Here is a 24388-nt window from a genome sequence, read left to right on the forward strand (position 1 = left end):
TGCCAATACGCAAGTATTCCAACCGACCGGAGATGAATGAGTAAGGGTATTGCGTCACGTGACGGTGAAAGGCGCAGAAGGACGAACGAGGATGAGTCACACTCGTAGGGAAAGCCCTTATTGATCCCTAAACAGGCTGACTCACACCTGTAAAATTAAGAGTTAATTTGGTTTTGAATACAATATCTTTGTCATTTGACACTGATGGACAAATCTAACACACCCCTCAATTTATTTAGTTTAAATTAAATCTTTCTATATAGTTACAGGTAATTAGGAGCTATCGTAGTGAAAATAAACCAGTAAATAATGTTTTGTTTACTTTTGAACTGTTAATCCCATTTGGACAAAAACTAGCATTTAAGCACTTCCACTATGTTACGCCTAAAGGTCGTTTTCGGTTAATCTTCTTCCTTCCTTGATTTCATTTGATATTATTCTTACTCTTAAATCTTTTTCAATAGCTCCAGCGAGGCAAATTATTAAAGGAAGGATACAGGCAACGCGGAGTCGCCAGTAAATCACTTTACAATGGGAAGAGCTCTTCGGCTTCAGAGATACTGGGCTTCCTTCACACGAGAAGACCAGGGCAGGGACGACCAAGGACTTCTAGAGAGGACGATTCATCCGTCATCAGGCTCCTCGAAACCGCATTATTACAGGAAATGAGATAAAAAATCTCGTAAGACATGTCCGAAATGTTTCGATTTCCTCAATGCTTTAAGAAGAAAGCTCAATTAAAATAACCTCGGGGCCCGGCTCCAGCTCGTGGACCTCTTCTTACCATTGCTCAGAAAATGGTCAGAATTGTGTGAATTGGACATTGGGATAAGTTCTCATTACAGATGGGGTAAGAGTTGGCTTCCAATCTTCAGATAGACGTAATTTTGTATGGAAACGCTCGGGAGAATTTTATGCTCCATGCTGTATAGTCCTCGGGTGGCATTGATGTTCTGAGGTGGCTCTTCCTTGGACGCCGGCACCGAATTGGTTATTTTACAATGAAGATATTCACGAACTTCACAGAGGTTCTTACAACGCATAATCGAAAAACACGTATTGCCATTTGTGCCCACATCGTTGAGATTCTTGCTAATGCAGGATAATACCAGGCCACATAGAGCACGTAGTGGGTGACAACCTGAATGAGGTTGGAATTGAGTGCTTGGTATGGCAAGCCGAAAGTCCAGATTTGAACTTAATCGAGCAAATTTGGGACCAATTTAAGTTATGAGTACGACGGCCAACCCAGTTCCTAATACCCTAGAAGAGCTGGATATGGTTTATGGAATAATGCATTAAAATTAAAGGGTGGTGTGCTAAGTTTGACCATCAGAGTTTAACGGATCGTGAAGTATTCTGAAGCTGATGCTGAAAGGAGATCGATTTGAATAATCAAACATTAAAAACCCGGCCATTTTTGATAGAACATGATTGTTTTGTATTGTATATAAGGGTTTTTTCATGTATGTCATGTTATTCTTTGGTTTTAGTAATTCGAAAATTACTAAATGTTAGTACTTTAATGAATTCCGGAATAATAACGACCAGAAAAGAAATTTATGCCGTTCAAATCAACAAAGAAAAGCAGTTTCAGTAAATTATTATAAATGAGCTTCAACGGCACACGGTATTAAAAAAAAACTTCCTCCCCACTTTCAATTAAAGCCCCAACACCATCCTAAGGATCCATATTAAAATAGCCTCATAATCCGAGCAGGCGGAAAGTTTATCAACGAGGTGAAGAAACTGGAAAAAATGAAGAAGAAAAAAACCGCCTGCTAGGATTGATTAAAAATCATTTCTTTCCACGACTTTCCCGAATCGCGTGACTGAAATGACTGCCTCCGGCTTTTATCTTGAGCACAATCTGGAAGGGTTTCAGCGACGTCGCGATCCCTTCCAGCGGTTTCCGGCGAAAATAAACGGATTATATGGAACGCGGTCATGAGACAAGAGGGAAAATCTAGCCAGCCAACCTATTTCCAGCTTTGGTATATTTATATATAAACATCACAGCAAGTATCATATCTTCGTTTAAAAAAAACAGTCACGACACCATCGTAATGCTTTAATATTAAGCACACTGCACTTCATAACATGCTGTTTAAAAAATCACGAGGCCTGTTTTCAGACGTCTAGTGGGATTGTTTTTCTGGAAAAAGCCGATTGATAATGACTTCAGCATTATCGCGAATGGAAAAAGTATGTGGAGTTAACGTATCTGTTCTTGCTAGGTGTTGAAAAATGCTGGTGGTTTGATTCGTAATCATGTTGATGTTACGATATCGAAGTGGACTATGTCCCTAAGAATCTTGAATTGTGGAGTTTATATTCCTTGAATGCCGGAGCGTGTGATCTCCAGTCCAAGGTAAATTGGGTTTAATATTGCGTTGTTATCTGTTGTTTACTACTAAAAGAAAGTTTAGTTCGTCGGGCAAATATTGTAAATAGCAATGGCAATAATTCTTGCGCCAATCGAGGTCGATTCTATCAGAAAAGAATACTCTTTCTTACATCTATCTCGTTTATTTTAAGATTTACGAGCTGACGTCCCGGCAAAGACTAATGATGCCTCTTCTACATGTCTTTCGTGCATGGTAAGTTCCAGGTAGCGCACAGTATCAGAGAAAACATAGTCTAGTTTGCGTATATATTACTAACTGAATACCGAATACCTACAAGATATGCCTATATACGCTAACATATATACTTCAATATTAAAACTATATCTTTCAATAAAATTTATTATTTTTATGTAAGGTCTTAGTTGAGACAAAACGCTAGTAGAAATGATGAATGGTGTTGTGAGTGTGGTGTTCAATCCTTTTAAAAATATAGTTCCTACTCACAGTAAGTTGATTCTACGATCCGGATTTCAAGCTTTTAGGTCATCATCAGGTTGAAGGAGTTCTACAAACACGTCTCTCGACATGAAGTGCAAAAGTGCCATTGTTTGTAGAACTCCTTCAACCTGATGATGAGCTAGAAGCTCGAAATGAGGATCGTTAAAAACAACTTACTCTGAGTAGGAACTACCTTTTTAAAAGAATTAAAAAGCTAGTGTCACGATCGGGATTCGAACCCACGATTTTCGGTCAATACGCCGTTTCGAATCCCGCTCGTGACACTAATTTTTTCATCTCAACCAAGACCTTACAAAAAAGAATAATTACTTGAAATTCTACAATATATATATTTAAATTTTTTTTTTATTTGTAATTTATTACGTGTTAATTTTTATTGGACCGAGAGGTCCTTCTAAAAAAATGAAATCTGAACCTAGATCGATAGATCATTTGATTCTTCATGATCATCTTCTGTATTAGACAACAAATTGTCAACAATAAAATGAGCGGGATTCGAACCTACTGCTCAACCAAGACCTTACATAAAAAGATTAATTAATTGAAAGAAGTAATTTGGTCAATTAGACCACTAATCATAATGGATTTATTAGAATTATAATTTTTCTTGCTAATATTATTATGATTAGTAAAAAATGTAAAAAAATCAACATGGCCAATATGCACGAAAACGAAAACGGCGACGTAGGCAAACCAGAAGATAAGAAACCTAAAGCGAACCAAAAAAGAAAACCTAATAAAGAATTAGTTAAATCATTACAAAAAAAAATTCCTTAAGCTCGTATATAAATTGAAATAATAAAAGTATACTTTTTTGCATTAAGTATTACTAAATCTAATGAGTATTCAACCCAAACATTCATACTGTATAAGTTAATGATGTAATAACGTAGGTCAAGAACCTTTGCAGCCACATCACTGATGATCTTCGGAAATCTTGGCGATCGCACACATTGAGGAGATACCTAAAGTGGAACTAAATTTCATAAAAAACGTGGTTCACTTAACAGTCATTACTCTAATCATTACATCAGGGTTGAAATGGGATGGCAATCTGTGAGACTAATGGCTTTGAAGCGAATCATTTGGTGGCGGAAAAGGTCCTGTCATTGCTAAAAGAGAGTTTACTAGTAGGACTTTACGACTTTAACGCACGACATTTCAAAAAACTAAGGAACTCACAAATGCCAAAGAATGGTTCTGTCAGCTGCGTGATGTTATTGTGATTGGTTATAGTTTTCTCAGCTTAAACAATGAATCATACCTTCAACAAGAATATGAAAACAATTGAGATGAAAAAAACATCTTTCGTTAGTAGACATTGAAAGAATTTTAAATTCAAAATATAATACTCTATTCCGACAATTTTGTTGTTATGGGTAAAATAATTGTTTTATAAACAACTTTATAACCATAAAAAACCAGAGAATAATTATTCTGTTGAGGTTTTTCAAAAATGATAAAAAGTTTATAGGCAAAAACAGTCATACTATAAATAATTTTCTATATGGTGTGTGCAAATTGTGCGAGCAGGAAAACACATTTTTCTAGCATGTGCAAATTTATGAACAATTAAGAAATTATAACCTTACCCCTTATCTAAAAGATTCGTTATCTCCAGAACACCAGTTGATCTGTTATATTAACATTAGGATTAAAATGTTCTAGTTATATACAAATTAGTAAATGTTTGTAAAATTATCAAAGAGGCACTGAAAGATCCTCCATCATTAGTGAATAAATCCGAATAACTATAAAATTCTTATCTCCTTATGTCTATTTTTTATATATTATTATTAACTTTCTCTTATTCGCACTGGTGTAACACATACACTCAATAATTAACAAAATGATGTTTGGTTTTAGTTTGCTTTGTACAGAATGACTCTACAGTTTAGCCAGTCATTTTAAACAGTAGTTTCTGCATTTATTTATTTGGTGTTTAGTCAAAATGACAAGCATATCCAGTGATAGGTTTAATCGACCAATTTAAACATGTACTTATACATTCCTTCTTGCTTTCTGCTTCTTTATAGAATGGAGAGTAAAATATTATTTTAATATCTGAATTTTTTCTTTTCTTTATAATAAGAAAGTTTGGTTGTATTTCAATTCTAATTCATTTGTGAAAAATACTTTTGAAAGATTACGTAGATCTAACCAGACCCCCTCACGGAAATTATCACATTTTGGGAACATTTCAGTAAATAAAAATCTAAACTCTATAATTCGGAAAAGTATACAGAGAATCGAATATTCAGAAAAAGAAACACACAATAACTGAATATAATAAATGAAAAATAAGTGTACAGATTAAACTATTAGCATTATAAAAGATCGAGCAAACGTATAAATAGTACAATTATGGACAAATGAATTGTACTAACCAACTGATAAAAACACTAAAATTGTAGATTTGTCCCGTATTGTCCTAAAGTTGTCGTTCTTATAAACCGGCCACAGATAACACTAAAATGATTAGTGCTCGTTTATTTAACTAGGTTGGTACGAAAGACAAAATGTTTTCATACATGAAAACCATTTAAAGTATTAACCAATTTTTTATTTTGTTTTAGGTCATAACGATGTAACCCCTTTATTAAGATATATCAATATAGCAAAAATACATAAATTCATGATGGAATGGTGAATTCATGGTCACCTGAACCGAAGACACTTTACCTTATATTTAGAATAATAAAATTCACGTAATTTTTTATTGAATTGAAGGAAATTATTTTTAAGCATGAAACTACCCCAGTAAAAAAGGCTATGTATAAGGCCTAAAAAATGGCTAATGTGGAAACACAAGGTAAAAACTGCCTAAAAGCAAATAAAATTCTATTTTTTAATGTTAGTCACAAGCAACTGATTAACTACAAAAACAGTTTATTCAAAACGTTAGTTACTGGATAATGTTATTATGTACCACGAATGGTTTTAGATAGTTGGGAGGCCTTGGACTTAAAAAATTGCCAGATCGCATGCCATCGATGATTTTTTCCCTTGAAAAGTAACATAAACGATCAATTTTGAAAAACGATGGCGACCGGAGATGAAAAGAGATCCCATTACGTTAATGTTCAAAAATCTTAGAAAAAAATCAAAGGTAAAAGAAATAACTTGGGGCTTTAATATTGTAACATACAATCCACAATATAAAGCATAAATAGGAATAAAACAATTACTTTTTAAAATATATTTTTCATTGGATAATATTTTGACCTAACATAGAAGCGAAAAATCACCAATCCTATGACATCAGACGGCTTTGTACTCAGGAATGACCTGCAGTATTTAACTGTGACTACTATCTTGCATCACTGCGGAATTGCATGCTCTTTCTTTTGTCATGCAAAACTTATATAAAAAAAATTGTTTATCAAAATGATAACATAGTTACGTAATAGTATCATTTGTCCTCGAACGACTTACGATATCGACGAGAAAGAGTTTATGAGAATATACCATATTTCTATCTATGATTTTTTTCTCTAATATATTTTTGTCGACTAGAATGAAATAATGTTAGAACATAGTGGAAAAAAAACTCTTTAACGATGACAGTTCGTGCTATTATTAATTTGAATGGCATTTTTAAAATAAATTTATCAGGTTTGTCAAACAATAACAGAACGTGAGTAATGGATTAGTAACAGAAGGGAAATCGTTTGGAGACAACGGAGAAATCTTTGATAGAGGTGTCAAACTCCTTAAAACAAAGGGAGAAATTGGAGTTCAAGAACTTTCGTATCCTCTGCCAAGTTTCGCTTTTTATTTCTTAGCCGATTCTCAAATGTTTATTTAACACTGAGATAAGGCACGTAAACTCATAAATTGAATATTCGTTTTATTAAAAACAAATTTTAAATATACACTCACGCACGCGCAAAGAGAGAGAGAGAGAGAGAGAGAGAGAGAGAGAGAGAGAGAGAGAGAGAGAGAGAGNGGAGAGGGAGAGGGAGAGAGAGAGAGAGAGAGAGAGAGAGTGAGAGAAAGTGAGAGTGAGAGAGAGAGGGAGAGAGCGTGTTCGGCTACTCGTGTTACAAACTTTGCCAGTAAATTCTACATTTAAAATGGAACCAATAAATCCTAATTAATATGCTCCGAATCTCAACAGTTTCGGAGTTATTCCCCTTTTTTTTCATTTTTAAGATTTCACCACCTTACTTCAAATAAACAATTGTAACTCCAAAACTGAAAGTTTTTGGACAAATCAGTTGATACCATTGAAAACTTCGTTAAATTTGCAATAAGATGTGATGAATACTACACTTACAACGGTGAAATAAGCGTTTAAGTAGCGACAACATTGAAAAACAATTTTTTTTTTCAATGTTGAGAAACTTACTATGATTGTAAGCTACTATTTCCGGCAGATCAGCAAATTTCAGAAAACGTACTCTATTTACTATCCTTTTTAGTGGCGTAATTTTTTTTTTAATTTTTTCAAGGATGAAGAAATTCATGAAGGAAAGGAAAAAACCGTGGTTGACGGGATTGGTAAGGTGAAAAAATTAAAAAATAAATAAATAAAAAGGACATAAACATAAACTTAAATTAAACTTAAAGAAATTTTAAACGAATTTATTAAACGTTTTTTAATTTTGATTCGAGATGCCTCCACCTTCCGCAATGCGCAAACGAAAAATTTTCTTCCGTTTTCTCATAGCCACTGTAACTCGAACCATTAATTTATGTTTATGTTTTTCAACAGCGGACAGGATCCGTTAAACTAAATTGTCCATGGGGGTCAATAAATTAAAAAACGTATAATAAATTTATTCAAAATTTTTAATTATTTTTTAAGATATTGCTTTACACATTCCGTAACCAACAAACGGAAAGTAGGAAGGAGAACATAAAAAATTATGTTTCAGATGCTTTAACAGCTTTAAAAAAATATTAACGTTATTGGTAATAATCGGAATTTGTGTTTGGAAGATTTACCATTCCATAAAGGGAGATTTAGACCTTGGAATAATATGACTGAAGGGGCTTTAGGATTTAATGGAATACATCTGACGTTCGCCTAAGGGGAGGATTGGGTCGAGCAATAAATTTTTTATTTTGGAGATATTCGGTATTGATTTTTTATAGGCCCATTCTCTAATCCCTGCTTTCTGTCAGAAATATAGCAAAGCAATTGAAAGATTGATCACCTCCAGCCTGGGCATTATTACTCTATTAGGGCAACAGATCCTTTTTTTTTAATTTTTAAACAACCTTCAAGGGCTATAGACCCCAAATCCCCGGATTATGGTTTCGATAAACGGTAAATCAACCCACCGAAAATAAATTACACGAAAGACGAATAATCAAATGTAGTGTAGGATTAATATTCACCATGACGGGACAGTTTGGTAAGCCTTAATTTTATAACAAATTATCTTATTTTCTTCAAACTCGTAAGAGTGTTTGTTAAGTAATTCAAATTAATGATTGACCAGACATAGTAAACATAAACTGAAGGGTCTACACATTGCAATAATAATAAAACAAAAATTAGAAGACATCAAAATAAACAAGGTTACGAAGAAAACAAATAATAATGCATAACAGTCAAACAAAATGTGACAAAGAATGAGATTTATCACCCAAGACTAAAACTGCCAAACGATAACGAGGACGATAACAAATGCAACAGTGAACAAAAAATAGGATGCAGTCGACAAAGACTTCAAAATTAACAATTAAAAAAATAGCAAGAAACTACATCAAATAAGAGGGCGAATATCATAACCCAAGGAAAAAACCACGAGAATTTAGCTCATATGCATTATACGTTTTAAGCATAAAAATTTGTTTCTATACAATTTGTTCACATAAGCATCATAAAAATGAGTTATTGATTACAGCCCTGCTATTACCTGATGTTAAAGCACTTATAAACATTCTCATAAATTTGAAATTAATGACTGCCATCGGGATATACCATATAAACAAACCCAAATGGAAATTAAAAAAATTTATACAAACGAACGACATACAAAATTATGAGAGAAGAGAATAGAGAATGTATATAAGATTGTGTTCGTGACTTAGTATTACATTTGAACAGTATTATAAAAAAACCTTCTGTTTGTTTGTATTAGGTTTTGGTTGAGATAAAACAGTCAGTGTCACAAGCGGGATTCGAACCCACGACCTTCGGCCAAGTTTTACGCCGCTGCTCTACACTTGAGCTATCGTGACTTCGATCCACTCGGGCACTAACTTCCCATCCAAACCCTACCTTTTGAATTCTCCCTCCTTTCTGCCATTTTTCAAATGTCGTGTAATCTATATGATTCTTGGCGACAAAGGAAACGGCCACGGAGAGCTTTTGTGAAGTATACTTCATTTTGCTTATTAAATTTATTTTCTTGGTCGTTTCGTGGTCCGCTTGACCAAATAAATTCTTTTCAATTAATTAAGGTTTTTGTTGAGATAAAAACTTCTGTTTGGTTTTGTTTTAAGCAATCCAAACAGTATGGGCCCATACATGAAGCATTCAAAAACAAGATTCGCTCATTAGAAAAGGAATAACATTATTCGTGAATATACCAGAAATTAAAATACCACGAGTAAAATGAAAAAGCAATAAAAACAGCCAATAAAATCACAACAAACAACGAACATGATGGCGATTACAACGATAATAAGAGGTGATGACTATGAACGCAACAGCATCAAAGGCGACATGAAAACAAACAAGTCAATAAATACGTCAAATAAAAATACAGAATGTAAAAATCAGAAACACCATGTTCAAAAAATATATCGTGTACAATAAAAATAAAAATAGCGTGATTATATGTAAGAAAATATACTAAATACTCTTTAAAAAAAACGACGATCTTATATTAAGACGACTAGAAATATCAAAGGAGCTAAATACAAAACTCATTCGACAAATTTACAAAGATGACGATCAAAACTAACAAAGAGGGCAAAAAACAATAAAATTATTTACAAACCAATAAAATAAACACGTACGATACATCAAATATATATTGATGCCAGACAAAAACTATGTCGATTAAAAGTAAAATAAAGTACAAAACCAAAGAATCACTTTTTCGAAAATATAACGAAAACAGAAATTTTTCGAAAATAAAACAGAACAGCGAGAAAACTAAACAAAGAAAATGACATACACTATAAAAACCACACCAACAACGATATTGGTCAAATAGCTAAAAAAAAAAAAAAAACAGCATTTTTCATTTGTGGATGGAATAATCGAAAAAACTTATATGGTAATAAACATTAATTAATAAATTAATTATACTTTTTATCTTCTCGGTTGAGGTGAAAAAGTGCTACGAGCGTAATTCGAACCACGACGCTAACTTTTTCGCCTAAACCAAGACTTTAGACAAAGAGTATAATTAATTGAAATAGTATAAATAGTATATAAGACTGCTGCACATATATTAATTAATTAATAATGTTCAATTCAATTGCTCGTTATGAAACCCTACCTTTATAAAATTGCAATCAATATCTATAATTAAAAGAAGAAAGGAAGATTAGACCTCGAGGTTCAAAGCATCAGCAAGGGAAATGACGTAGGGCAAAAAACACAAAAAGACATTGAAAAACAACACCTCAATGGATAGGTCTTCATTGTTCAACATTGACAAGCTGCCTACAATGATTTTCATGAATAGTGAAGGGTTTACGCGTGAATATATTTTCTTACGTGGGGCGGGGTTGTTTTAAAAGTCTAATAAGTAAGATTTATATGATAATACAGAAATATATTTTTTATAACCCAACCCTTACCCAAAGATCGTTTTATATATTGAGTAAAGAATTATAAAACACAATGGAGAAGACGGATTTAAACCGACTCGGATTTAAGTCAACGTTTTATAGATCCCGACACTCAGGAGATGAAAAAAACTAATGAGAAAATAAATTTTTTTCTTAACCATCATCACCGTGCAAATATGTATTCGTTGTTTTTTCTTAATTGACATTCTCCAAGTCTGTCGCAAGGAATCTTTCTCTAATAATACTTTCACAGGGGAAACATAACGAACTATCTCTTCGTCAATGAGAACTAATGAAACGGCATCTCGAAAGCCGGTGAAAATCTGAAAGTATTTTTTTACGACCGGCCCCAACTGATCTTACTGGTTTAAAAAAGGGGACACTTTTTTTTTTCTAAAATATACATAATAGGCTTACAGTAATAGATTATTCGGCATTCGATCACTAGGAAAATCCCGAGGAGGGCGGGAGATTTACCGTCTGACTCATCTCCCATCGGGGATCTTGAATCAGCAGACGGCCATAAAGTGTAATGTGGTATGATACCGGAAGGATCGTCCATTTTTTCCGTTTAACTATGATATTTCCTTAATAAAATATTGACGTAAAAAAACACACTTTATAATCCAAGTAACCAGACGTTCTATGGGAAAAGTACGACCTCAATAAGGATTGACCAAACGAATGTAATAACTTACTCAAAAGTGCAAAGAGACATAAAAAGAACTTCATTGTGGGCAAAAACCCAGCCTATTTATAAATTACAAATAAATAAAACTAAGATAAAATTGACGAACCCTAGTTCCTTATTAAAAGAATAAAATTTTCAAAATATTAGTTGTAATTTAAGCACTCCAAGGCTACAATGGAAATAATAGTACACTAATTCATTGAAATGATTTAATCGACTAACTAAAACCAGCTAAAATACAATTACAATCTACCTATTAAAAAATAAGTTAACATTTAATATTTTTAAAAATGGGGTAGGCCAAGAAGAGAAACCCTAAACACCACATATTTCTGAACTCCAAGGGAAAAATTCCGAACAAACACAACTTGCCAATTATGTTTTATAAATAATTTAAAACCGATAGAAAAAGTAATAAGCAAACTAAGCCAAGGTAAAAAAACGTACAAATTAATCCAAATGAAAACTGCAACATAAAAACTTCAAACATTCTAGCAAATAAAGTTTCTAACAAACACAGTAATTTTTTTAAACAAACAATTTACCAAAGGTGTATAGGAAGAAAATGATACATAAAAATAGGAAAAATAATTAAAAGAAAGAAAACTTTCTGAATTCCTTAAATCTAACTGAACCATTAATCCTCACTTAATGAGCACAAGGATTAACATACCTAGTTACCAATTTAAATAATATTAACAAAAAATAAACAAGTAGGAAGAAAACAATTCAATAACCTACGTTAGGTATGCTTTTATTAACTCCATTAGATTTCGTGGTCCGATTGACCGATTAACATCTTTCACTTATTTAATCTTTATGCAAGGTATTGGTTGGGATAAAAAAAAGTTGGTGTCACGAGCGGGATTCGAACCCACGACCATCGGCTATATACTCCGCTGCTCTACCACTTGAGCTATCGTGACTTCGATCCACTCGGACACATCCCACCTCAACTCAATGACTTTTTTACCTCAACCAATACCTTGCATAAAGATTAAGTAATTGGAATTTTTATTAACGTTTAACCTACAAAAGCTCAAATAAAAAATACAATGTAACCATTCCATTTGATTGTTATTATTATAAACCAGCCATAACAGTAAAGCCAAGACCACAGAATCAATTAATAATCGTTATTAGGTCACTAATGAACGATTGTTTTGTCCGACAGTTACAAACTATTCTGTCATTTCGACGATCAACATGCCAATTATATTTCATTTTAATTCCTGATCCCCCCTGGTCCCAAACCTACGAAGTTAACACCGCGGCACCTGGACTCTAAAAATGCAATAAAAACATTATTATAAGTGGCAGCGTCGGTGGGCTGGATCGGCAGAGAAGCTCTCGATTTTCAAAAGCTGTCCTTGGGAGGACTTGACTCGTTTAGAACAAGGATCATCCTCGTCCGATTAAGAATAGGTCATGCGATGATGACACACGGCCATATACTTTTGTATCAAACCCTGCGTATGTGTACGGCATGCAGAGAAAGGTACCTCCATATGCCTCACCTAATTAACCTACAAAATCAACAGAGAGCGCGCAGCAACGCCACTCGAATTGAGAATTGTGCTTGAGCACGGTAGCGAGAATCTCGGTCCCTTTTTTTGGAAGAAACAGGGAGTTTTATCGTATATAGAAATGATAGTTTTGTATCCCTAGCGTGTGATGAGTTGAATATATTTATTAGCGTGAATGTACTATTGGCGTGAATGTGTGATGTGAGATACCAATGCGTATTATCGAGTACCCCATCGACTCTCAAGAGTCTCTCTGAGATTAGTTTTATAATATGTGCAAAGGGTGATGGAGGAATATCGAGTCCTCCACCATCCTAATTGAATGTAATATGTAAATAAGGAAAAAATGAATTTAAGAATGGCGTGGCTGTGTAGTGTGATAGGGTCAACTGCGAAATTTAATAATACCCTATCGACCTATCTCGATACTACCTCACACTATTACATGAGTTTTGCAATTTACTAAAAAGAAGTATAGATGGTGACATTTTATCAGGTTATCAATGTATTAAAGATACCTATAAAACATTCTTGCTTAATTGAAAAAAATTTAATTGATCAATTGGACCACGAACTGTAATGGATTCTTGCTTAGGTTAGTTATATAAAAGATGTAGAGTGATGGAGGAATATCGACTACCCACCACCCTAATTGCGTTTACAGTATGTAAATAGGTCAGATTGTATATAAGAATGGATGAGTGTGAATGAGGTTTGGATTTAGGAAATTCATGCGTTGGTACTGGAATGACCTAGCTGTTGGCTGTACCTGGAGCACAACTTAAGTCAATGGACAGATAAGACCGAGGTCTGACCCCCGTATTGCTAACACCAGATGTGGGTGATTCTCGATGCTTGCCAGAAATTTATTGTAAATTTGAAAAGCTGGGATTGCCGGTGGACTGCGAGAAGTGAACTGTTCGACCCTGTGCATGTGTATATTATTGCCAATTGTTACTATTCCATAACAAGACAGTACTGCAAGGATAATTTGGTTTTAAATGATTTTGTTTTCAATGTTTTGCCATTAATTTTATTTTAGCAATTTTCATTTTTTTTTATTTGAACTGAATTTAGTCATAAATATCGTGTTTAATAGTTATTAACGAATAATAATTAGAATTATTACTCATAGAAATTAAATCAATTAATCACGAACAATATGTCTGTTTAAGAGAATTAATTTAAATTGCAGGAAATATTTTGTTAAACAAATTGTTATCAATTGATAGTAATTATTGTTTACCATTAGGTGATATTTATTAGAAATAAATTTCATATCAACATTAAATTTCAGGAAATCATTACTTACAGCTTTCAAAATGAACTAATAAATTCATCATTTAGGAATTCAATTCTCCTATATTAAAAATTATTTTACAAGTATGAACACTTTTGATAGGAAAATCATTCCAAGTACGTATGTAATAAATATAAGTTATTGGTAGAAGTAAATTAAATGTTGAATTTATATAGGTCCTTGGCGTATAAAAAGTCTTGTTACAGCCAGCTTTCATATTTGTATGTTTTGTTCTTCTTGACGTGCCTTGAAGTGTTTAATATTTCTTTTATGTTGGACAAGAAAGTGAAGAATTGCTATTTTCCGCAGACAGATCTAGACCGAGAACTATTGCCCCACTGCACTTGCAAAACTTCACAGCCATATGGTTCAGTATTGTTTTACACAATTTGCACAGACGAGAAAGTAAAGGGAAAGGTTAACACAGAAAACTAAACCATACTTGGCAGATAGTATTTTTTTTTTAATTATTTACAATCAAAATATTTTCTTACTATCTTTAGCAATAACTACTGAAGTGTTAGGTGTACTCGATTAGAATCAATATCAGTCGTCAATATTAATAAGAGTCGTTCAGAATATAATGAAAACTGCCGTTGCATAACAAAATAAAAACGCAATTTTCAAGTTGCTGTTCGAAGAAATCAATTAGTTTTAATTAAACTATCAGTTTCAACGGAAAGGAAAAGCTAAGGACAGGAAATCCTCAGTGGGTCAACAACGTTTTAACTAGTTTTATCAATTTACCTCCGTTTCGTCAACCTTATCGGCCTTATTCCAGAAATTTAATTGATGTACTGCTCATTATCTTATATTTATAAATCTAAGATTAGATATGGCAATTTTCTGGCAATTAATGAACAACAATTCGGTGCTTGTTAAGTGAAATGTTTTATTGTAATATAAGGCGAGAACAAACGAATCAGGATAACCAGGGGCGATGAAACCTCTGATTAATTCTGACAGCATAAAACAACATCCGAACAATTACTTCAAAAATCCGTATTCATTATATTAAGTAAATTATCCTGGATAATAATTTAAAATAAATTGTAAGTCATTTTAATATGTAATCTTTTGCATTTTTACATTTGATATGGTAAAACCTTAAGGTGCATCCTAAACGGTAAAGTCGTTCCAATATGGACTGATTTTAACTGTCTTCGACAACAAAAAAATTTAATTTTGGTTAATATTTAACGTAATGACGTATTTTTGAATCCACGTAATTAATTAACTTTAAATAAATTGTTGACAATCAGGTTTAAAATACCGCACAATTCGCCAAATGTTCAATTCATCACCTCGCATACTGCGGACTTCTTATACGCTAAGAAATATACATTGCATTTGGGGTGCCAAATCATAATTTAATCTGTCTGAAGGTTTGCAAATGCTATTCCTTAAATAACGAAACTGTGAATTATGTTACACCTAATAACTAAAGTATGTTGCTATAAACACTAATATTTTACAAATACACGTAGGATGTGAAAAAATTGAATTTGTACAATGCTAGAAAATTTTAGATTAAAAAAAAAGAATTCATACAATGCTAGAAAATTTTAGATTAAAACAAATGGATTTATATAATGATAGAAAATTTTAGATTTAAACAAAAAAAAATTTTTTCTAGCATTGTATATTTTTTTTATAAATTAAAATTTTCTTGCATTGTACTAATTCAATTTTTTCACATCCTACATGTATTTATAAAATTTAAACAATGTTTATAAATCCCAGGCCCTGAAGATGATCTCAATAAAGATCGAAACGTTGGCACGATAAAGAAAATGTTTTTCTCAAACGTACATCACACCAGACCGCATCTTACGATTTCTGAATAATTATTGACTAACGGTCACTAATCACCACACACTAAATTTAAACTTGGTAAAACATTTATGGTTTTGACGAGAATTATTGTTTTACGGAGATTTTGTGTATTTTTTTTTATCTTTTGAATTTATTTGTTTTCGCTCCTAGTGCTAATGTGGGCATTTCATGATAGGTTTGTTCCTCCAAAACTGTATTTTTATTTTAATATAGATTGAATAAACCATCATGTACGATTGCAAATTTTGTATTGGATTAGAATTTTTTAACGTTTTAACAATAAATTCTTTATTAATTGTTAATGTTGTTTAGAGGCTGGATTGGAAATTAAATTAACTCAGGTTAGCCACTTTGGATGGAAAACTCCATAAAATAGAGACACCTGAGGTAAGTTTCTTTTAAATATTAACGACAGAGAAACAATTATTTGGGATTTTCTCAACATTTTTATTGTTGCCAGAATATTTCATCAAGTTGTTTTTCATTAAGTTAAAATTACAAAATTATTGAAATTTATCGATCTGTCGGATTACTTATCAAACTATTACTTTTCAAAGAGTACAGATAATAAAAACGTACTTTACTGAAGCCGGATGGAACCGCCCAAACCAAAACAAAATTTTGCAAGAAATTTAAAACTATGAAAATTAAACGATATGTAAACCGGTTAGAAAATGTACACCCAGTAATATGATATGTGTAAAATATCCTATGGCATTACCGATGTATAATTACAAATAAGTACAAAGAAGAGTAAAAATACGAATAATTTATATTTTAAACTAAATAATTTAAGGTTTTAAACTAGATTTTTAAATTAGTACTTACGACATGGACACATATCGAGAGTAATAGTTACATTTCAATTTAGAAAACAGTCCAAGCGAGAGTTACAAAGGATATCGCTATTCTTTTGTGTTTTGACACGGTTTTGGCTTGTTCCCATTTTGAAGCAAGCTGTTCGAAAGACAACAGAAATCCGTGTACAATCAGTAAAGAACGCATCCAATTATGGGAAAAGGCCGGCGTTTACTCATGCAAGGAAGGACGCAAAGCTGACACGGGCATTCCAGCCAGTTGACTACATCACGGATCGTAGTACGAGCCGGTTTTAAAAACGCCATTCATGACGACCCATGAGGATTTGATTTGTATACGAGTTACAAAGATTTCATTTTCAGATTAACGATCCGCTTCTTAAATAAGACGGCTGTGCTTCTTAAAAATATTAACATCTGGTCCTTACTTCCTGCGATATCTCGGCTCAGAAATGTTCTAATCATCTCGGAATTTATGTTTTCACATTAAAACTATACTAAAAACACGAAGTTTTGTATGACTGCGTATAAAATAACCACTTTTCTGGCCATAGAAATTTATTTTGGACAGTTCCTTCAACTTATATTTTTATTAAAGTTAAGTTTTATTAAATAATAAAAAAAGGTTTGAAATTACACCCAATTTTAAAACGGAAAATTTAAGGCAAACGTAAATCATAAATCCCACTTGAAAATTTCAATATCTTAAAATAATCGATAAAGTTACCGTTTTTAGACGAACAGAAGATTAATTGTATATTGACAAAAGACATCAAGCTATTTTTTAATAACAAGGATATTTGGGAAATTTAATAACACGACAATAAGAATGATAAGACCCTCACACAGAAATATAGAAAGATAATACACAGAGAAAGAGGCTAAGTGAATTGAAAGAGGGCAGGCAAGCAGATAGACAACAGATAAGTAAACAGACAAAAAACAACACAGTGCACTTATTTTGCTTTACAAGATATAATTTAAAAAGGCCAAAATTGAAATTTTATTTACAGATATATATATCATATAAATTGGTTTAGTTGAGTTTCTGTCTAGAGACACTTACCTCCTGCTGATTAATTCGTAACGAATTTTTTATTATTTACAACACACTGTTTTCTTTTGGGGGAAAAATTATATTAAAAAGCGTAGCTATCATGGACAAGTTATAGGAGAGCATTCTTTATTCTCCAACTTTGCAGTAGATTATGCAAGCTCCCCATTATTTAATCATTTTAAAGGTTGCATCTCTAATGTATTCCAGCACCATCAGCATGTTTGTCTCATTGTCTGTTTGTCTCATCATGCAGTTCCGATATGCGCGTCTGTAGGAGCGAGTCTGTCACAAGTCTCTGAAAATTGTTCTGCACAACCTACAGACGGCATTACTCCTATGTGAGACTCCAGGAGGGTCACGCATACAGTAGTATCGGCCTGACTACTTCCTTGTACAGAACTTTATTGACAGGCGACAGAGCATAGGGAGAAGTATGCGGATAGCCGCTTTTACCCTCGTAAGTAACGTAAAGTGACTTGACGGTCCAATATCACTCCAAGATATTTTACTGACTCAGATCATGACACGTTACACCTTCAAATTCGATCTTTTTATAACGAACGGTCTACGCTTGGTGGAAACTATTGCCTCCGTTTTATTTTGATTAATTTTAATTTGCCAACGGATGCAGAAACTTCCTATGTAGCGAATTGTGTTGTCTAATTTGTTCGATATTGTGTCTATCCTCCAAGAAGAGGAAAACAGAGCGATATCGGCAGCGTAAAGAGCCATTTTTACAATCTTAGGGAAGGTATTTTCCTTTAATTTTCAAGGAAAAAGAAGGGCCCGAGGATAGAGCCTTGAGGAACACCATCACCAACGACTCTCGGTTGGGAAAGGGATGATCGAAAGGAAACTTGGTGGTTAGCAATTCCACTTTAAACAAAACCGCCGGAGCGGATCCGGTAGTTTCTGCCTCTCCCTGAGAAGCCCCAATATTCTGGGAGATAGTGGCCTTCTCTATCAAGGGAGTGCGCGGGAGACCAGGGTGATGTATTTCGGCTTAGGTAGCACTATGCGCGCGGCATACGGTCTGATGCTTAATGCAGACCCGACCATTCGGAATGGGCAAGCGGGGAGCGAGGTTGTCTTGGGCCTTCAGGGCTGAGCTCCCTCTACAGCAATGCTGCGGCAGTAACACCATTCTGTCGTATGTGGAGGTGCGTCGGCTCTCATCTTGAGAATCAAAACGTTCGATAAGGCGGAATAGGCTAGGTGCGGACGTTAAAGATCCTGATTGTCCTTTTAAGGACGACCGAGTCCTTTAATACGGGAAAGCATGTACCTCAAGTGTCATCTACAATCCAATACACACAAAACATTCCTTACATAATATACATCACCACAGATATATTAGTCTGGTCACATTCACTCATCTAGAGTACTCGATATTCCTCCGGGTGGAGTCGAACCCACTCCGTTTGCGCTAATAACTTTTACTCTGCAGACGACACACACTCACCCCAGAGTACAAGATATTCCTCAGGGCGGTGTAATAATCAATCACATCCTTTCACGCTAATAACTTACATTCATTACAATAAATTAACATAAACACAATACTCGATACACATAAATGTCTGGTCGCATTCACTCCCCCAGAGTATTCAATATTCTTCGGGACGGGGTTGAACTCACTCCATTCTCGCTAATAATTTACTTTTACTCTAGACGTCACACACTCACGCCAGAGTATTCCATATTCCTCGGGCGGGTTTAAACAACCCCTTTATTTCCCAACGATAAACGTTTCTCTGCTAAGGACGAGAAGTTTGAACGACCAGTTAACCCTTATTATAAGTTAAGAATAATGGCTATCTTGATATTAATCTTAAGGCCCATTTTCTAAAGAGTAGTAATATTCGGATGTCTTCAACAGGTGAGAAATAGAAATTTCTCCTTTGGCAGCTTTCCATTTCAACGTCAAATCAGATAAAAGATAAGCAATAGTAAAGTTTAAGACAATTTATGAAATCCATTTTGTCCATAGTTATAGTTCGTGTTCAGACCTTGTCTCTTAAATGAAACTTTATTTTTACTCGTATTCGTACTCAATTTTTTTCTTGATTTATGGCCTGTGTGTTAAATTTCAACTTTTTTAATTCTATTCGGACTAGTTTACAGTGCCTCCATCCGGTAAAAAAGAAATTATTACGGGAAACTAAACAGTACACAAGCCAATAATAACAGATCCGCGGTTTTCATTCGGCTCGCTTTTATCTATCTGGACGATTCTCCTAGAAGGGCTTTCGAGATAAAGTTATTTTACGATGAAATAAACACGTAACATTCAACCCCTCATCATCTCTATCTTATCTACTGTATCCGGACGCCAAGAAGTTACTGAAAATCCGAGAGATGTTGGGCCCAGATGTAAAGTTGAAATTCCCTCCAAATTTTCCTACGTAATTCTGTTACGGAAAGCAATTCTATTTTCGAGCTACGTCCGTTGTTTCCCCATCTACTTTATTTTTATCCCGAAGTGATGGAATGGTATATCAGGACCGCATTCTCTCATGGAATTCAATTCAGAGCTAACAAATAACACTTCTCATCCTGAAGTATAATTTTCATAGTACGTTTATACAACGATATGCACTTATTTAATATTGTAAATGTTTTTTTGCCAAATTGCATTGTAAATAAAATCAGAGTCTTGTTCAAACAAATATATATTCACGGGATAAAGTTATAATTATAAATTGTTCTTCAAATTTGTGAATTCAATCAATATATTGTACTAAGAATCAATGAAAAAATACATAAAAATAAAAGATGCAGAAAATAAAAATTCAACGATGCAAACAATCAAAAGACTATTGCTAAATTCTAAAATACCCTAGCCAAAAATGCAAACAAGCAATAGTAAATGTTTGCCTGATAAAGTACCTGAGTATACTACTAAACTACGATGTAATAAAACCAAATGTATACTAACTTGGTATTGTATATTTAAAAAAACCGTGCAAAGTAACAAAAACAACACAAACGTTTCCCTGTGTTAGTCAGTTCTTTTCCAAGAGATAAGGGGAAAAAATTATCTTGGATGTATATGATGAATGAAATGACATGTTTTCTTGGCCTGTTCATCAGGCGCTAACACTGAAGAATACAGAAAGTATATCGCTGAATAAATCTGGCGGAGAAAATTATACGGTTACTATAATTTGAACGAAATGATTAATTTTATGTATGTATAATTGGTGAAAGCACAGCAAAAATTATCTGTATCTAAAGGTCGTACTTTCATTACCGGTTTGAAACTTCGTAAATGACAACGTTACGTGAGACTTTTTCTCTATCATTTTATTTATTTATTTTAGTAGAACACAATTTTTGCTGTTGTTTTCAGGTCGTACAGAAAATATCGTTGATAAATTCTATACAGTAGGTACTAGAGAAAAATTGTTAGAGTGGCTAGCACTGGCTTCGGCTGAGCAGCAAATAAATGATGCTGAATATATTTTCAAATTGGGTCTAACAAGATTGATCATAATAAAACCAACTATGTCTTCAAACACGTTTTTTGAATAAGAACTTCCGAATTTTGGCTCTCCCTACAAGAAAGCGGTCACAATCCTTTCGAATCGCATTCAAATTCAAAGCCAAATTAGAGAACCATCATCGTTGCTAGGGCTCTCTCCAATTGAAAGTTGTACTCTCGCCGACTGTCCCTGCGAGTCACTTTCCGACAGTTTCTCGAATATAATTTACAACCTTATTTGGCGAGGATCGATCAAAATCTATCCGAGGCCGGCTGTCGGTGTAAAGAAACATTGGAGGATACAAAAAAAAGTTCCCTTAGTCATTAGAGAGCCTACAGGTTGGACAATATCGCTTTTTGAGACGCCCATTATTCTCCAGAGGATCAACGTACTCCTCAAATTAAACCGCACGAAGCCCCGTGATGGGAAATAGGATGCGGCTGGTCTGGAAGGACCAGGATCAACGTAATAGTTTTCTCCGTGGAGAAAGTATTTTTACCAAAGAATGAACGTGAAATAATACAACAGAAATTGTCCATTGTTTCTCCATTTCGCCATTGTCAATATTGTAAGAAACAACACTTGGAAAAGACCATTAAGTAAATTCATAACAATTTTTAAAAAAAGCATATACTGTTGTTACGTAAGTTTTTATTATGTTAAATACATTATTTGATGAAAATTACCTTAATTTAGCTGCATACTCTACTTCTATCATAGAACGTTCCCTGATGAAGTGGTTGTACTTGTCAAGGAAGTCGATCCCTCTTAGAGTGTGTGCCGATAAATTCTCAAATTGATCCTGAAAAAAATAGAAAACATGTCAAACATACTCATATATAGCTCATTTTACTAGAAAATTTTCAAGTTTTGTTACACAAGTAATTGTCATGTTAATAAGTTTTATTTATGTTCTCTAATTAATAATTACAATCTACTCTTAATAATTACTTTGTACTATACTTTTTCGTTAAATAGATTCTTTAAATTTATTTCTTTAGAATGATATATTGTGTATAGGATTTTCCCGGCGTATTTGGGGAATAAATTGATGAAGATTATAGAAGGAAGCTATGTATAAGCTATACCTCTCAGCTTTTTTTCACCGTTATTTATTTTACGGATAAAACGATCCTTCTACATTCTTTTGCAACTTTATTTCGTAAATCCTTATACTAAAATAGTCCTCACCTGCTAGTCATGTTGCTAGAAGAATCCCTAGTATTCTTCTTGCGACTAGGCTGAAGCTAGGCCGCATAAATTACGATCGTGGTAATAACTGGGCGTGGTCAAATACATGGTAGTTGAGGAACAAAGGAAGGAAGTAATAATGATCACAGGTAATACGTTTTGTTTAAACTTGTTGTCAAGACCAACTGGAGACAAAAATGATTTCGCCGATGATATTCTAATAATTGAAGTACCAACACCTTCGAATTCAATACGTGAACAATATTAATACCTAGGGGTTGAATAACACATCAGCTTTTTATCTAACTCGGAATTGCAGTGTATGATAAGAGAAGCACGTTCACCGACTATTGTACACGTAAATGTTCGTTTGTCAAATGTTGTAAAAACATGGAATTTGGAGTACAGTTTATGTTTTTGCTCATGGATGCTCTAAAATATGTAATATAATCAATCTTTTCACCTCAAACAAGCCGACTCCTAATACAAAAATATCTTTCTATACCGACTTCCTTCCCTACACCTTCAAAATCCAACGAATATAAACATAAAACATTAATATCTCACTGGCACTCAACAAGGCACGCAAAAATGGCACAATTACGCAGAAAACAAACACTTTGAGTGAGTAGAAATACTTTGAATATAAAAAATATTTTTTGCATTGTATAAATTCATTTTTTCCACATCCTACATGTATTTGTTAAATTTAAACAATGTTTGTAAATCCCAGGCCCTGAAGATGATCTCAATAAAGATCAAAACGTTGGCACGATAAAGAAAATGTTTTTCTGAAACCTCCATCACACCAGACCGCATCTCACGTTTTCCGAATAATCAATATAATTAATGTTCAATACATCATAAACGTAACATGAAACCAATATAAATGATTGTATAAAAGCAGTTTATAGTAAATTTTTCTTATAGAACTTCCAACCACCTGTTTCCACTACTACTTTGAAGACATGTCTACTTATTTTGAAAGTTGATACACTATTATCATAATTTCATTCATAAGATCATCCTTGTCATCTCTGGACTCTCGGGTATTTGAACATCTTCAGTATTTGTCTTCTGCAACAACACACACAAGTTTCTTCTCCGTCATATTATTATTGTCTTAATAACAGGCAGAAAATGTTCGAGCCAAACTACTTATAAATATCAACAAATATTGATACAATCAATGCAAGTTTAAAAACTTGCCAGCGAGATGATCCGACCGGAAAGGATTAATAGCCTAGCCCACTAAATGAAACAAACTAATTAATTGTTCCTTTACCTACAGAATTGGAAATACTCCAATGATTCAATTAGCGTCTTCAGAAGTGGTAGAAATGCAGATAAATCTGAAACTTAACTGAACGAGACGAGGAACGATTAGGAACCGATAAGACAAAAAAAATCGATTGTCTGAATCGGAAGACGATAAGACGAGAAGAAGAAGTGGATTAATGTTAGATAAAAGTATTAGATGTCACGGAAGAGTGCACAAACCATTTTACAATACATTTTTCATGGGCTCTGCTTGGGTTCAAACCCTGTTCCGCTAGGGTACCAAATACACCTGGGACGCCCAACTGCTCAGCCACCGCGGCCCCAATAATGGACTAAATTTTGTACGCTATAAAACCTAACAAATTGGCCATTTATGCGTCTACCGAATTAGAAATATGATATATATAAAACAGACTTCTCATTCCATGCTGGTCGATTTTGTCAATTCAAAAATACAATCCGAGAATAGACAGAATATGTCAAACTTCACACTCCATGCATATCTGTACGATAAAGTATATCAACTAAAATAGAGGAAATACGACAGGTCTATTACAAGTTTTTCTGAAGATTTT

At 33.6% G+C, this 24388-nt stretch overlaps 1 protein-coding gene and 1 non-coding gene across 13 annotated transcripts in view; both read right to left on the reverse strand.

Annotated features, from left to right (window-relative positions):
- Nucleotides 1-24388, reverse strand: part of LOC106662798 (formin-binding protein 1-like) — a 146550-nt gene that overhangs the window by 63792 nt on the left and 58370 nt on the right. For all 12 annotated transcript variants that reach the window (XM_024228821.1, XM_014387141.2, XM_024228819.1 and 9 more), the window contains exon 2: nucleotides 22028-22143. In XM_024228821.1, coding sequence (XP_024084589.1) covers nucleotides 22028-22143 — 116 coding nt within the window. The remainder of the gene's footprint in view (nucleotides 1-22027; nucleotides 22144-24388) is intronic.
- Nucleotides 12173-12245, reverse strand: Trnay-aua. The gene has a single exon. It is a non-coding gene; the product is annotated as a tRNA-Tyr (tRNA).

Source organism: Cimex lectularius, unplaced genomic scaffold (assembly GCF_000648675.2).
Source record: "Cimex lectularius strain Harlan isolate CLEC.00 unplaced genomic scaffold, Clec_2.1 scaffold256, whole genome shotgun sequence".
In the NCBI taxonomy this organism is placed as follows: Eukaryota; Metazoa; Arthropoda; class Insecta; order Hemiptera; family Cimicidae; genus Cimex; species Cimex lectularius.